Genomic DNA, 17,569 nt, shown 5'->3' on the forward strand with positions numbered 1-17,569 from the left:
TTAACATTAAAAAAAACCTCCCTGAAATTATGTATTTGGCCCGATTTCCACGTGATAACATCCCTTCTTTATAGGCACCAACAGCTGCAAATTAAAATGGTCAGAAACGTAGGTATGATTTTCTACATTACCTCCTCATATTAAACAAATGATCCAGAAAGCATTCTTTAAGTTAAAAATTTTGCATAATCTTCAGCCCCAATTACTACCAGGCCATTTTTGTTTGGTGGTTCAAAATATAGTGATTAATATTTATAGTCCCTGATTCTATCCATTGAAATAGGTGCTGCAGGTCCCATAATGCATCAGGATAGGGTTATCAGAAATCCAGAACTGGCCTAATACTCTCCTTCCTGGAATTGGATTATCTGGTGGCTCTATGGTTCTGACCTTGGTAAAGTCTCTTGTCTCCCTGTTTCTCTGAGGCCTAGTTTAAAACCAGGTGTGTTTCATCTGGATTTCCAGGTCAACAAATTTTAAAAGACTGCTCAGCATCATAACATTTGCTGTAGCAATGCCTATCATCATAGGCCTCTTATGTTCATTCATTCAATAGCTTTAGAACTGCACGGTTTTCTATCTGTCCTGGTAAATTATATATTTCTTTTAAATTCCCATGGTGAATCCCTCTTATTTTGCGACTGCAAGCTCTTGAAAGAACAAGAACAGAAAGCTGAAAGTTCTACACTATACGTAGCTTTCATGATGAATGAAGTGCCAGGATCAATAAACCATCTACATTGGTTATCAGTGAGAAAGGAACCGTGGATTAAAAAGCACTTTATACAGAAATGAATTAAAAAAGAAATCTTGGGAAAAATAAAAACTCCCAACCTTTTCTTCATTACTATGCCAGTACAAACTCGATCTCTCTCACTCGCTATTCATGCAGACTTTGCTTATTCCCCAAATTCATTTAATGTTATCAGTCCATGGTACACACTTGATGTTCTCAAGTTTGTCTGTCAATCACACTGAAGAGGAGACAAAAAAAGCAAACAAAAATCAATGGTCAGTGAAGAGAAAAAATACCAGGTCTGAAAGGTTGGCACTGATTGGCAAAGAAATGAAATGTTAATGAACTCTCTGGAGGCGGAAAATACTGCTCTGTGAAAAAATGCTCATTTGAAGATAAATGACATGTTTCTGCGATGGCAAAAGATGTTTTTCTCTAATATATTTGTTTGGTTTAAAAAGAAAATGTTTATTTCTACTCTTACAAGCATGTCAACACCTAATACAAGAATAATGCGCTAATGGGTAGATCATTTGAACAAAGATTTCAGGTTCAACAAATGCCATGTAAAAAAGTAATATTTGGATTTTGTAAATATTCTACAAAATTAGTAAAAACATTTGCCGTAGATACTGGAGTTAAAATGCTTGCAAAGGCCAAAGGCAAATCATGCAGCAGTGTAAGAAATAGATGGTAGAGTCCATAAATGGTTCTTTTCATTCCTATCTAATAATACATTCCAAGTAAAACCGGGAAACTATATCTGATACATTCCCCATCAGTACAATTATCCCCCAGGGCTCAGCACTATCAGCAACCCTATTCAACGTCTACATGCTACTTCTGTGTAAATTACCGATGGATTTAGGAATCGCCTTCTTCCTATATGCTGACGACATTTAGTTCTACAGTCCAACTCATTTGAAAATTCAGCATTGACACTCTCCAAATACATGAAGGCAATACCGCAAGAACTCTCTAATCTAAAACTAACACTAAACACAAAAAAACCTAAACTCATATGGTTAAGGAGAAACTCCTCCATAGTTAATCCTCCATCTGTAAAACAAGGTAATTTTGATATCACACCCTCAGATCAAGTCCGGGACTTAGGAATCCAGATAGACAGACAAAAATGTTACTATGAAAAGACACACAAATAAATTAATCACAACAGAATACACAAAACTGCGCATCCTACATAGATTGAAACCATTACTAACTACTGAGGACTTCTGTACTGTTCTACTGTCTCTAATTTTCTCAACTGTAGATGACTGTAACTCCCTACTACTAGGACTCCCAACCAGCTTATTAAAAAAACTACAACTACTACAAAATGCAGCAGCAAGACTTTTAATTAATTGGAACCAGGACATTTGACCACATCACACCCTCACTGATAGCTCTGCACTGGCTACTGATTCAATACCAAATATATTTCCAAGTATTAAATTTAATTTAAAATCATATACAATGATAACCCAGGACTAAGGCATGACGCTTCAACCATACGCACCAAAATGAACCCAAAGGTCCCAAAACAAAGGACTACTAACTGTACCTGCAATCCGAAACACTCAACTGAAGCAAATAAGTGATTGCATGTTCTCCATAGCAGGCCCCAAACTGTAGAACTTACTACTGGAGACAATACGACTGATCCCAGAAAGAAAAACATTCAAACGCAAATTTAAAATGTGGCTATTTAAAAACGTTTATAACCTAGCTTAAATTCTAACAGAATGCAGAGTCAACAACAACAAAAGACAATACCAAGTAACGAGAGATCAAAATAGCTCTTGACAATTCCCCTATGACTATGTAAATTACTAAACAGAATCCCAATCCTACTAACATCTCTCACATCCTCAGCTGAGAAGCTAAAGAATAGAACCATAGATTCATATGACCAACCTTTGTGATACCAATGTACATATCAAACCACACTATGTATCTTGCCAAAGTATATGTATTACTAAAATGTATACTACCAAAGTATGTTATACCAAAATAAAGTATGAAATGAACTAAAAGAAAAATGTTGTTTTTGGCAACCTACACCAAAGCATGTAATGACCGAAAATTGTGAATTTTACTTTTGTAAACCATTGTGATCTTCACTTGGAATAACGGTATAAAAAATAACTAATAACATATATATAGCGTTGGTGTAAGGTCATACCATATGTTTATACCAGAAGAATATTGCGCTCAGCGGCCCACGGTCCTATCTTGCGGGTTGCTGTTTTTACCTCCAGCCCTGACCCGATGCCAGGAATCCTCCTCACCTGAGCAGACTCCCAGGACAAAGATGTGGCCAACTGCTGCACTTGACCAGGCCCCACACCATGCCGGAGAGAGAAGCCGCTGGCTCCAACAGGACTGCCCAAGGCATGCATGTGCCTGACTTGCGCTGATTTAAAGGGCCCATGGTGGGAAATCACTCACAGTGACTCCTGATGGCATCAGGACCATAGCATATAAAAGGCTTCCCATAGCAATGCCTCCTTGCCTTGGCAATAGGTCGACTCCCTTGGAGTAGCACATTGCCTTTGCACGTCTGGTTTCTGCTTTCTGTTTCTGTTCCTGGTTCCTTTTCCATTGTGTGTGGTTTCCAATTTCCTGTGTTCCTGGTTCCTTGGCAGTCTGGGTTCTTATCTTGTGGTCAGTCTTCCTTAATCTATCTTCAGCATCTCATCTTGTTCCTGTGGTCCCTTGTCCTCCTGCCTCCTCTTCGATCCTTGTCTCTTCAGATTAGACTTCTGGCTTTGACTTGAATTGGACTTCTGGCTTAACCTCGGATTGGACTTAGATGCTGCTGACCTTCACTTGCCCCTGACCACTGCCTGCTTCTGCTTTAGACTGAACTCTGCCTACCCAGTCCTCTGCCTGAACCACACCTCTGCGAGAACGCTGGCTGCCTCTGTCCACATTCTGAACCCAACCCTGCTGGATTATTGCCTCTCCTGACTGCTGCTTGTCCTGATTCTGCTTCCTGCTCTTAGCTGGCCTGAGACCCTTCATCATGATGGATCTTCACATCCACAGAAGTCCACACCTAAGACCAGATGGCTCCAGCACTCAACCTAAGGGGAGCATGGGTTGGTATTGGCAAATTTCCAGTTGGGTCTCTGCTTCAGCCAGCAATGCCTGCCGATGGTGGAGATCCACAGGGCTCCTCCATGCACGTTGCAACAACGCCACCTCGGCCCAAGGGTCCACAGCCACAACAAATGTCCTACTTGGTTTTAGGGTTTATTTAGAAGTAATTTTTTGGCCAGCTTAGGTAAGTTTATTTTCAGCTGAATCTAGCCATCAGATTTTCAGCTGAAAATCTTCCTAAACCTTGTTGGCTATATTTTATCCAAATATCTTTAGTACACTGAAGTATGTCTGACTAAACTTAGCTAGATAGCACTGATTTTAGCTGCTTTCTGGCTAAGTCCTCACCTACCCACCTCCAATGAAATGAAAAGTGAGGAACTGTCAGCTCTTCTTCCCTTCTCCCATTCTTTCTCAGGAATGTAAAAGATCAGTGAGGGCTGACAGCTCCCTCACAATCTTCCCTCTCCCCTGGTGTAATGTTAAATATTAAGCAGGGGGACCAACAGAACCCCTGTGATACTCCCTCTGAATGCTCCCCTCTTACATCCTGAAGCCCCACCTAAACCATCTCCAAGGTGAACTGGGAAGAGGATACAGCCAATCCCGCCCAGTAATTTGATGTGTAGTGTTGCTTTGATAGGGCCTTGCTTTAATTACTCTCTTGGAGCCCATTCATTCTACTCCTTCAAAAGTGGGAATCATGTAAGGCTTTCCTCGATAACACAAGGAGCACTGCTCAGCTTATCTAGGGAACTGCATGGCGTTCACCTATTCTGGCTACTAAACTCCTGCTGCTTCTTCACCCTCGGGAACAACTCTGCCCCTGGACTTTTTAGGGCATGTCCCTAACTCTTCTAGGTTTACTTCTAAGGGTCTCCACAAACACAGGGTCTTCTAGACTATAATTCAGGGGCCTTTAGTATAGGTGTTCCCCCATACCACTATGCAGGAGCTACTAGGGATATACACAGAAAACAATTTTGGTTTTCGTTATTTCTGTTCATTTGCCATTTTAATTCATTTTGTTCCTTTCAGTTCCCAAGTTAATTTGTTTATTTTGTTATGATGTTTAATTCATCTTCACTAAAATCTGAGAAGTGATGCATCCTATTTTGGACTCTTAACACTGAGGTTTTCAATACAAGTTAATGAAACTTGCAGGCAGGTATCAGCAATAAAGGTAACAGCACTCCAAGACATCAAGAGTGAAGCAAAGCAGCATCCATATTGCATGAACAGTCCATGGCACCATGAAAGGGACAAGTCAGCCCAAACAGAGTTAGGAACACCTCAAGACATTGTAAGAAGAACAAAGCAGCACCAACACCAGCAGAAATACCTCAAGCCTCTGTCTAGCATATTTTATTTGTTTAGTTTTAACTTTGTATGACGTATTTTAAGATTGTTTTATTGTATGTGGTATTTTTATGATTGTAAACTTGTGTTGTGTTCTGGACAAATAGTTTGAGGAAGATGAGGGCTATAATAATTTGTACATAAATAAATAAGCAACCATGAAAGAAACACCACAGAATGAACGGGGTCATGAACCTCCCAAGACACCAAAAGAGGGGCAAAGGGCACCAACAATAGAGTCATGAGAACCCCAAGGCACTGCTCAGAAGGACAAAGCAGCATCGATAGTGGCACGAACACCCAAAGACATCAATGAGAGAAGTAAAGCAGCACCAACCATGACAGAAATACCCCAAGCTACCATGAAAGCAGCAAAGCAGAAGGAACAGTGGGTATACTAATGAGTTGGCTTTCATGCAGATGCAGTAAATCAGCTCATTACTATGTAAATCAAATAACACAGTTTCTGTTAAGCCTCACAAGCAGCGTTATTCTATGGAAAGTTAACTACACCTACAAAGTTGCAGTTAACTTTCCCCAGGGAGCATCACTTTAAACTTTAATTTCCCATTGCTGTAGCTCTCTCATGAAATTCAGATTAACAAGCAAAAACTGAGGTTGATTTACTAATGTATGGACAAATTCACAAAGTCTGCTTTGCATGCTAAAATCTAATATTGAATGGGATTGCATGCACTATTTGACCTTTTAGTTCGAACAATATTATTGTTTGCTTTGCAAGTAACTATTTTTCACACTTACTTTTATGCTTGTGAAATTTTATTTTACTACTTAGGTAGCGTGACTGTGAAGCAAAATTATGCAAAGCCATCTAGTAGCTATAAACTCCTCATGAAAACCCCCTCAGAAAAGAGATTTCACAAAAAAGAATCCTGTATCTCAAAGTGATGTAGTTAGGGAAGCAGAGCAAGATGGCAGACGTCTGTAGATCCCTCTGGTTACTCTGTGCTGTTTTTTCCTTGAATTTAATTCCTACTGCTGACATGGTCAAGCAGATAGGCAAAGTGAGAACTTACCCTGCTGTGCCTTTGTATGCCTCCTGATTCTGAGCCGATGGAGTGGTTTATTGCCCGAGGGCTTATAGCATGACACATCTCCGTGAGTTTGTCTGGTGGAGAGATGGCAGGGAAGGATTTGCTTCCATCTCCTGCAGCATCGTCACCTTCTTTGAGTCCGAAGGAAAGAAGGATGATGGTGGATCCTACTGGGGAAGGTTTCAGCACTTTGTCCAATGTGCAGCCGATGACATCATTTTGCCCAATACATTAGAAATTGCCCACTTGGAAGCTACAGTGATGGAGGTAGCAGGTAGCTCCAAGGAGCTGATAGTTGGGATGCTGTTGATTACTCATTTGAGAGCGTAAGAAATCAGTGTCATTCAGGATGAGACAATGTTGTACAGCAAAATAGCGCCCTTCTTGAGGAGAATGCGCTAGAGTTAATTAACTCTGGTATGACCCCAGCGGCCGGCGGCAGTTAAGGAAAAAGAAGAAGAGGACATGATCATTGGAGCTATGAGGCCAGGGCTCAGGGCCTGAGCCTGACCCTAAGCCAAGGCCCAGGCACTGGAAGCTGGCCTCTAGGCCTGGCCTCAGCATCGGGTCTTTGGTCTAGGCTGAAGCTGAGGTCATGATGACCTACCATGGCCTCGGCCTTGCTGGAAGATCCCCACTGAAGTGAGTAAGTGGGGACTGAGGGGGATCCTGGCCCCCAGCATTTTTCAGGGTGGGAGGTCTTGGGAGACCCCCATTTTCATTATTTATTTATTTATTAATTTTTTTAATGTTTGATTCATTTTTTTAAATGAATGAAATGAATTAAGCAATCCACTAACCAAAATTCATGGGGAAATACTTCATGAAAACAAACGGAAAAACAAAACTAATTTTTTATCCCTGAACACCCCTATTGGCTAAAGAAGCCCTGGAGAGAACATTATCATCTCAACTTGCTCAGGTAGCTGTGAACTTAAGACATAAATTCAAGACTTGGAGAACAGGAAAAATCTTTGGCTGAGTGCTCCAAAAGTGTAGATAAGGTGGAACAGAAAGCTGTGCAACATTACATCAACTTGTCTTCAGTGATGAAAGATAACTATGTGATCCATAGAAAGTTGGAAAAACTAGAAAATATTTCTCGAGCAAAAAACTACCAGTTGATTCATTTTCCAAAACTTAATATGATCTCTCTGAATGACATTTAGGAACTATCTGATAGAGCTTTTAATGGGTCCAGTTGAATCAATTCCACAGGTTGCTTGGGCTTTTTATTTGGAGCTGCATCAGAAGTATCAGGCTTATTGATTAAGGATAGTAAAAGCCACATAAGCAAGCTACCCCCTTGTTTATTTGTTTCCCAAACCATAAAAGTCAAGGCCCTCATTGGTTGCTGCCTGAATCTAATTCCCTTTTTCCCATTGCTGTTGAAGCAGAGAGCAATGATGGAGTTGCATTAACCAATATTAAGGCTTAATTGCTAAGGGTAGCAACCGCCACACCAGCAAGTTACCCCCATGCAGGCTTTTCTTTATTTCCATCCTCTAGCCTTTAGGGATCCACAGTGTTTATCCCATGTCCCTTCGAATTCCTTCACTGTTTTTGTCTTCACCACCTCCTCTGGAAGGGCATTCCAGGCATTCACCACACTCTCTGTAAAGAAATATTTCCTGACATTGGTTTTGAGTTGTCCTCCCTGGAGTTTCATTTCATGACCCTTAGTTCTATTGATTTCTTTCCATTGGAAAAGGTTTGACAATTGTGTATCATTAAAACCTCCCCTGTATCATATCTCTCCTGCACCTCCTCTCTTCCAGGGTATACATATTCAGGTCCTTCAGCCTCTCCTCATAAGTCTTCCAATGCTGACCCCACACCATTTTGGTCACTCTTCTTTGGACCACTTCTATCCTGTATTTATATTTTTTGAGATACAGGCACCAGTACTGAACACAGTACTCCAGATGAGGCCTCACCAAGGACCTGTATCACCTCCTTTTTCTTTCTGGTTATTCCTCTCTCTATGCAGCCCAGCTTTCTTTTGGCTTTAGCTATCACCTTGTCACATTGCTTCGCTACCTTCAGATCACCAGACACTATCACACCAAGGTCTCTCTCTCAGTCCGAATGCATTGGTCTTTCACCCCATCACATCGATTGCTGCACCCCAGATGCATGACTCTGTACTTCTTAGCATGACTCCTAGTTGCCAGTCTTCAAGCTTTCTTAAATCACTTTTCATTCTCTCTACTCCTTCAGGTATGTATCTGCAAATAGACAAACTTTACCTTCTATCCCTTCTGCAATGTCGCTCACAAAGATATTGAACAGAACCTGTCCCAAAACCGATCCCTGTGGCAATCCACATAACATCGTTCTGTCTTCTGTCAATCAACCAGTTTGCAATCCACGCTACTACCTTGGCACCCACTCCCAAACTTCTCATTTTGCTCATGAGTCTCCTATGTGGGACCATATCAAAAGCTTTACTAAAATCCAAGTAAATCACATTGAGCTCTCTTCCCTTATCCAATTCTCTAGTCACCCAATCAATAAAATCAATCAGATTTGTCTGACCAGGACCTTCCCCTGGTGAATCCCTGTTGCCTCAGGTCCATCAACCCACCTGATTGTAGATAGTTTGCTATGTTTTCCTTCAGCAGCAGAAGTTAATTTTCCCATCACCGAGGTGAGGTTAACTGGCCTGTAGTTTCCAGCCTCCTCCCTGCTCCCACTCGTGTTAAAGCCTAAGATAGTGCCATGTTCTTTCTAAAGTATCCTGCAAAATGTTAAGGTAGCAAAATGTTAGTTATGACTTTTTTTTAGCCCAACCTATTAACTTCTTTTATGTGTGGTAATATTGTTCCTGCAGTTGGTATATCCTTCTATATAGTAAATGAGTTGGTGATTTGGAGAGCATTCTCGTGTTTTCCTTTTTGTAAATTCTCTTTGAATTGTGATCTTCTCCCCGCTATTAAGTTAGTGGGCTTCTGTATAGTACTTTAAGTGGTTTTTGGTTTCCTTTTTTTTGCATTTTGTTTCTCATTTATTCTTGTTTCTGTACAAGATATGTTTCTTGGAATATTTGCTCAAATGCAAATAAAAAAAAAAGTGATGTAGTTAAAATGTTTGCTAAGGGTTCTGTAGAAAAGCTATGCATGCTATTTTGCCACTGGCACTATCTGCATACAAGTCTTCGAAAATAATGAGCATTAAAATAGAAATAGTGCACAAAATGTAACACACAGTAGGACCTTAGCCTTAGGATTTGCAATTCTTTGCAATATAAGCATATACATCTTGCAAATTAATAAATTAAATTACATTACACATAAAAAGTAAGTGAGAAATGTTTTCGGGGGAGCAGTTTTGAGTAGCCTACATCATTTGAAAAGGACACGAGCGCTTTCAGCCTGCACATATTACAGCTGGTTTGCAAAGGGAAATGGCCCGCATGCCACATGGTTAGCACGCAAAAACCGACCACGTGCTTTGCACCTACTCTGTGCCAGAAAGCCAGGGCAGAGTAGGAGTAAAAATAGCACATGAAAATCCCATGTTATGTATGCTGTTTTCTTTCCCCCAACCTAGCATCTCTTTTCTTTAATCCAGCTAAAAGTTTGCAAAAGCCCATGCATCGTCTTTGAAAATTGTCCATCCTAAGAGGCAATTTTACAACAGCTCGCACAAGCTCTGCATTGGCTATGTGCATATGTCATGCGAGTTTCCAAAGCACACGTATGCACTTAAGTTTGACAAATCACTGCTGTGCCTAGCATCAGTGCCAGGTGGCAGGAGATGTGCCGCTGCACCCAGACAAGGCTGTAACATAGAGAAGCAGTTTTGGGTGGGTGTTGGGATGTTCTTTGGCTGAATTTCGAACACTGAGTGGCAGCAGCAGCAGGCATGGGAACAGCCAGTGGTAGTAGCAGACAGGTGTAGCATTTTTGCAAACATCTGTCAGAGCACACTACACACCACCATTACATAGATGTACCTTTTAGCTACATCACATTGTCTACTAATCCCCACTGGGTTGTCATTTTTTGAATATAGAACTAACCCTGCATAATGAAATTTCTTGAAATGTGTTGGATCAAGACTGCATGAAGTTTGTGGAACTACCCCAGGGAAAAAGAATTTCTGTAGTGTCCAATGAATATGAGCAAAGCTGAAATCTGCATGGTTTCAGAGCAACATAGAAATGTGATGGCAGCAGGAAAAGACTGAATTACCTATCTAGTCTGTCCATCCACCCAACTAATTTAGCTTTACAATTCCCTGTGTTTATCCCATGCTTTCTTGAATTCGGATGCTGGTTTAGTCTCCTCCAGCACCTCTACTGGGAGGCCGTTCCATGCATCTACCACCCTCTCTATAAAGAAATATTTCCCCGAGTCTACCCCCTTTCACTCTCATCTCATGATCCCTCATTCTAGCACTTCCTTTCCTTTGAAAGAAGTCCACCTCCGGTTCAATCGTGGATTGTTTGTTCATTCTTGTTTTTCTTCACTTTCAGTGCCTGTGTAAGATACAAGCAATACAAAGGTTTTGGAGACTATTGCTGTGCCTAAGAACAGAGCAGTGATGTGGAAAGCAGAACAAAATCAAAATCATAGGGGACAAACAAACAGTTTGTCAGTGACCCAAAATAAAAAAAAAAACCAAACAAACAAACCCTGAAGTCCCCTGAGCCTGCCCCAAACCTTCCACCCTTCCTGAAAGCTCCCTACACCATCCAGGGATCTGGAGAAAGCCAAATGGGGCAGGAACCATCTCAAGGCAATCCTGTCCCACTGGTCCCTTATTTATTTTATTCCTTTATTACAAGGATGTAATTACTCATTCTCTTATTTTTCGTACTCAGAGCAAGGTACTGAGTTTTTGGGTGCTTTACATTCATAGGACATAAATTACATATACTACAATACAACATATGGTTCAGTGTGGTGCAGATTATATGAGAAAGTTGGTAGTTATGTATATGTAGCATGCAGGCTCATATACAGGGCACTAGGGCAATGCTGCTGACAGTGGGAAGAGTAGGCTTGGTTAAAAAGCCAGGTGTTAACTATGTGGCTAAATGTCAATATGTTGGTGGCACATTTGGCTTCTGTATGGAGAGAATTCCAGAGCCTAGGGAGGGCAAAAGTGTACTTTGGTGAACTCCTGTTTCAGATTTCAGCCCTTGGGTGGATTTGTAGGAAGACAGGCACTCTTTTTAGATAGGTAGGGCCTAGATCTTTTTGCTAGTTGATGGTTAAACATAGGGCTTTAAATGTAACAGCTAGGGAACTGGAAGCTTTAGCTAGTGGAGGTCCCTGAGGAATGGAGTAATGTGGTTCCTGTAGGTGGATCCAGGTAGCATTGTTCTGCACTAGTTGTAGGCAATGGAGGGTTTTATGTGCAAGACCCCACTTACAGTGTGTTGCAGTAGCCCATTCAAGAAACAACAAATGCATAAGTGAGAATACACAGGTTACTTGTCTCCAGGTATGGTTTTATCTACTCGAGCTGCCCGAAATTAATATTTGTCACTTCTGGTGTAGTCTGGAGTCTGGGATGACACCCAAACTCAGATTTTCGAGTTTTATTGTGAGGCAATGTTGTTGAGCATCAATCTGAGGTTGACACTTGGGACAGGGGTGTTTTCTAGGACTAATATCTCACTTTAAGTTTGTGGGATGTGGACAATTTCCAGATTTCTGCAAGGTAGATTGTTTTCTGTACCACAGCGTCTCTCTCCAATACCAGTGATAGGAAGACCTGAAGATTAGCAGCATAGATAAATTATTGGAGTCTGGATTTTTCATTATCTCATCAATCAGGTGTCTGAGGTAGAGGCTAAACAGGGTTGGGGAGAGAACAGATGTGTTGGACACTGCATGGCGGGGTTTGGTCCTGAGACCTGAGGCACCTCATGGCTGGTCAGCACCATTTTTAGAAATGGATTCTTCTGGCAGAAACATCTGAGGATTGCTGTTGACCTCTTTGGACTCCTGCAAATCCACAAATGGGCTAAGGGGACTCTGGGGGCATTGGGAAAGTAGAGGGGAATTCCCAAGGGGACTTCAGTTTTTTTTAATTGTTTTTCATAGGGAGTGTGAGGCTGGTGGCTTCTTTCAAACAAAGCAAAAGAACAACAAATTAAATTGTGTTCATTTTTCTTCCATTTACTTTTAAAAATGAAATGAAATAAAACAGGAAATTTAATATCTTATCTGGTTTCCTCTGTTTCTATGATTGAATTGCTTTGTTATGGGCAATCTAAAATTGCCCATAACAAAGCCCATAACAAATTCTATATTTACAGTGGGGAAGGGGGGAGTCAATTAATAAGGTGAATTTAAGCTGTTTTAATTTATTATTTATTAACTCCCTCATGCAATATTTATTCTATTCTTATTTTGACTTAGCAATTAATGCTTGTTCCTAAGCCTCAGTTATATCATATGCAACCTAAAAGTGTTTAAATACCTATGAGAACAGGGTAAAATAGTGAGATCAGAATGGATGGAAATGTATTTCTGAAAACCTACAGAAAGTCTGTCACATTTAGAAGCAAAAGTTAATGTCATGGTGTTTTTAATAAAGTTGTTGAAAGATATTATTTAAAGCAACATCCACTCAAACTATAATTTACAAACTATCATAACCAAATCTAGATTTACATGGTAGAGGTTTTTATTAAAAATGACTATGAAAGAGAGAGTTTTCCTTCAAATGGTTCAATTGACTTCATTGGGATTGACAGAATTGAAACTATAGAGTGTTTATTAGTTCTTGAATGGAGGAGCAGATGGAATTTTGTCAAGAATAAGTCTTCACTATTCTCCAGTACTGTACACACATTGTATTGTCTGCACCACAGGACTGCTGCACATCATCAAAACTATATATAACAATTATGGGGCAGTAAACATCTCCATTTTCAATGGATGCTGTTGTTGAGGGAACGACATAAACGGACAGCTTCTGATGGAGGCCATCAAAATTTGTGTCTTTAACAATAGAGCTGAGTCAAAAAGACGCACAAGAACTGTTAACCAGACATCACAAAATGCTTGAGATTACTCTGCTTGATTTAGCTTTGAATAAAATCTTCCCCATAAAGGTGTAAATAGTAGTAGATATTTACTTCAGTAAATCACATGAGGTTGCTCAGCTCACACAGATGCCATGGAAAGAAGTCAAACTCTTGTTTCAGTCTTGTAGGCTTTCATATTTTTATTTTTGTTGTTAATTAGGTTATATGAGAAGAACAAGGTTATTTCTAGGAAAACTTCCCTAGACAAAAAGAACAGCACTCATGAGCAATAACAAAAATGAAGTATATTTTTCCTATCCTATCCTTTTCTAATAGGATATATAGGCCTAATAGGCTTCATGCTTTGCATTTATAAAACCTGCAAATGTTAAGTAGGGTAAGAATCAGTAGAGAAGAGTTTGAGCTTCATTGGTATATAAATTCTAATTATGTTACAACAGGAGTGCCATAGGTCTTTGTCTCCCTAACCCACAAACCTGGAAAAGATTTTCAGAAAAATGTGGGTGAGCAGACTGGATGGGCCATACGGTCTTTTTCTGTCATCATGTTTCTATAAACAAGATCAAGATAATCCATTTCCATAAAGATATTCTTGTTTGTAGAGCCCTGCTACCATCTGATTCACCCTAGGGTGAGGGAAAATACCAACGGGACATCATTATAATTATTCTTTTTCATTGTTCGGTTCTGTTTTTCTTTGTTTTAGGTCCAGTGGCAGTGATAAGTGGTGAAGAAGATTCTGCCAGCCCTCTCCATCACATCAATCATGGTATCACCACTCCTTCATCAATGGATGCTGGACCAGATACTGTTGTCATAGGCATGACTCGGATCCCAGTCATAGAAAACCAACAGTATTTCCGACAGGGGCACAATTGTCATAAACCAGATACCTGTAAGTACTCAGCCTACTAAATATATCTTTTGGTGCAAAAAAACATATTGACAGGAAAGGCAGAAATGAATATTTCAAGCCGGCCAAAAAAAATGACGTAATCGGGTCTCAGAAATACTTTGGAGGAGCTTTAGAAGACACAAATCCTTTGCTTTCTACTTTAAAATATTTAAATAATGATTGATAAGATACTGTCATGAGCAGCCTTGCTTTCTAAAAGCTATTTGCACAGCAGCTAGATTACTTAACTGGTCTCTGCAAAACCTAGACATGTATGGTGAAAATAAAAGATCAAATTCCCAAAAAGAAGCAGAAAAAAATTGGCAATGTGTCACAGTGGTCAGCCGACAGGAAAAATTATATGGAAATATTAAACAGCAGACAACGCCACATTGGTGTTTCCCTTTGTGTGCTAAGCAACAGGCTATAAACCTGGGTCTTAATTATCCATAATACACTGTTGACGGAGAATTCTGAAACTGAAGTAACTTTTAATAGTATACTTACCCACTGAGATCTGTGCAAAATCTTAGCAACCTCTACAGAATACATCCAAACATTCTTACCATTGAATACAGATGTGACGGCTCGTCACTGACAGAGCCACACTAGGCACTCAAGTTAGCAATGGGTGACCTTGAGTTTCTGTGTTTAGCTCCCGTGATGATTGTGTCGCGCAGGTGGCCTGTTTGAGCTTTGGAGAAAGGTAACTGTTGACCATTTTCATATGCGCTTCCTTTGCCAATCTATATGATAACTACAATGGTGCTGATGTTGAAGGAGGTCATTTGTCCTGCCAATTGTCAGAAAATTTGACGTTGCAGTGCTGACCGTTTGTACAAGGAGAGAAGCTTAAAGTACTGTATATGAGTTTCGTCAAGTTCATGAATAGGGAACTCACCATTATATTGAATTTCTATACTCCATTGTGCTTACTGTAATGACTATGAAAAGCCAGCTTGTCCTTCAACCATTTCATTCATTTTACCATCATGGAAACTTGTTTCAGCTATGGCTCTCTAGATATATGTTAGCTTTATGGTTTCTTTTTTCCATTCTAGCATTGTCTTAAAAAAATCTGTATTTGTTTCAAACATTTATACTCAGTTACTATCTTAATGAATGTCTACCAACTAACAAACAATAATTTGTCTGCCTCCTTCCCCAGAAGCACCTAAAGAAAGTAAACCAGTACTATAATATAAATGGCAGAAAGCATACTCTCAAAAGTGTAAATGTTATCTATAGCAAAGCATAAAATATGCATTAGAACACTGGGACTTCAGTTAAATTTGTAAATGAAAGGAGGAAAATCTATTTTAAAAAAGCATATTTTTTGTTGCTCACTGGGGAGATATGTTAAAGCATTTTCCTCAGGGTAATGATACTTCATATGTCCTTATCTTCACTGCTGTATTAATGGAGCCCGGTGAAATTAGCCAGGGATACAATTATTCACAGACAAATCCCTATTCCAATTACACTGTATCTTGAAAAACAAAAATAGCATGGAAAACATGCACACAATGCCACTGATTTCTAATATCTGTTGGCCTTGTTTGTAGTCACAAAGCTCGCGGAAAGCAAATAAGTGCTGGCCTGAAAGGAAGAGCAATTTATGCAGCTTCAATCATCATAGTCACATTGTGTGTCCAATTACTGTCTCTCTCTCTCTCTTTTTTTTTTTAATTTCTCTGTGGGGAAAGGGTGCTGGGTCATGATTAAAAAGAAATGGTCAAAGCTCACTAATGATGAATATAAGAGGCTTATCTGTTGTAAAACTAATGATTTAGCGAAGTAGATTATTGCCATATTTCTTTAACCATTAAAGGATGGGGTACCTTTGTGATAGAAAACCATGGCTGCTGTGCCACCACTCTAGAGATGAGTAGCCAGAGTTTTCTTTGGGTATGCACTCCTGTCTGCAAACTTTAGTTACTGTCACTTTGCCAAAAAATGTTGAGATTTTGCTATTATACCATCAATGAGAGATTTCATTCATTTTTAGGATCACGTTTTACACCGTAAAATCAATACCTGACATGAACCTTGCCCTTATCGTACATGCTGTAGACACATTAGACATAAGTATGGTAGCCATAATGTTTAATATGTCTATAGAATAAATAATGTAGGTATTTCAAGAACCAAGAAAGACCCTACAGGATAGATATATGTAAACATAGGATGTTTTGCTGAATTTGTTACCAATCACTTACAGAGCTGGATTCCTTGTAGACCGTGATGCCTTTTATTGGCCCAATACAAAAATTATCCTAAGATGTTGCTGTGTATGAGCTGTTGAGACTGTTATTTTGATATGCAGGTGGAAGGCAAATAAGAGTAACCACCGTAGATTCTGTGCTTTGAAGAGGCCTAGGACAGGGGGTGGGGGTGAGCAGGGCTTCAGCCCCAGGTGTCCTGCCCAAGAGGACATGTTGTTGGTGGGGGCCTGGGAGAGAAGCCTTGCAAGTGTGAGGAGAGAGGGCAGATCAGGTCATTCAGAATCCACACGTTCTGGCAGCTCTTCAGGAATGACTTGAAAGTGTCTCACGCGCTCCTTCCAGTTGCACTGAAACTTCACCTAAAGCAGTAATGAGAAGAATTAATGCTGTGAAACAGCTTCAAGTGAAGTGTGCCCACATAGAAGCTACATTTTATAAAGAGGTTCACGATTTGGAGAGGAAATACGCAGCCCTCTATCAGCCCTTCTTTGAAAAGAGAGATGAAGTATTATCTGTGGTGAAGTGGAAACCTACAGATGCAGATTGCATGTGGCCCAGTGAGACAGAGGAAGAAGAGAAACTGGCTGTAAGTTAAACAAGAAGACTTAGGTGTTCAGCATTTTTTTGAATATCGGCTTCTAAGTCAGATGGTTATTTTCAGCATATAACTTATGCTCATAATTTCGGATGGGCAGACGATTGGGGGAGAGAAGGCTGCTGCTGATGGGGAGAGGATTGGGGGAGAGAAGTCTGCTGCTGTGATGGGGAGAGGATTGGGGGAGAGGAGGCTGCTGCTGATGGGGAGAGGATTGGGGGAGAGGAGGCTGCTGCTAATGGGGAGAGGATTGGGGGAGAGGAGGCTGCTGCTGATGGGGAGAGGATTGGGGGAGAGAAGGCTGCTGCTGATGGGCAGACGATTGGGGGAGAGGAGGCTGCTGCTGATGGGCAGAGGATTGGGGGAGAGGAGGCTGCTGCTGATGGGCAGAGGATTGGGGGAGAGGAGGCTGCTGCTGATGGGCAGATGATTGGGGGAGAAGGGGCTGCTGCTGATGGGCAGATGATTGGGGGAGAGGAGGCTGCTGCTGATGGGGAGAGGATTGGGGGAGAGGGGGGGGGTCAGAAAGTTGAGGGCAGAAAGAGAAGGAAATGCTGCTGCTGGGCAGGGGGTTAGTGGGGAGAGATGGT

General features: G+C 40.7%; 1 protein-coding gene across 8 annotated transcripts in view; it reads left to right on the forward strand.

Moving 5' to 3' along the window:
• Positions 1-17,569, forward strand: part of NTRK3 (neurotrophic receptor tyrosine kinase 3) — a 932,433-nt gene that overhangs the window by 689,762 nt on the left and 225,102 nt on the right. For all 8 annotated transcript variants that reach the window (XM_029575291.1, XM_029575284.1, XM_029575285.1 and 5 more), the window contains exon 12: positions 13,971-14,159. In XM_029575291.1, coding sequence (XP_029431151.1) covers positions 13,971-14,159 — 189 coding nt within the window. The remainder of the gene's footprint in view (positions 1-13,970; positions 14,160-17,569) is intronic.

This window comes from Rhinatrema bivittatum, chromosome 13 (assembly GCF_901001135.1).
Source record: "Rhinatrema bivittatum chromosome 13, aRhiBiv1.1, whole genome shotgun sequence".
NCBI classification, from domain to species: domain Eukaryota; kingdom Metazoa; phylum Chordata; class Amphibia; order Gymnophiona; family Rhinatrematidae; genus Rhinatrema; species Rhinatrema bivittatum.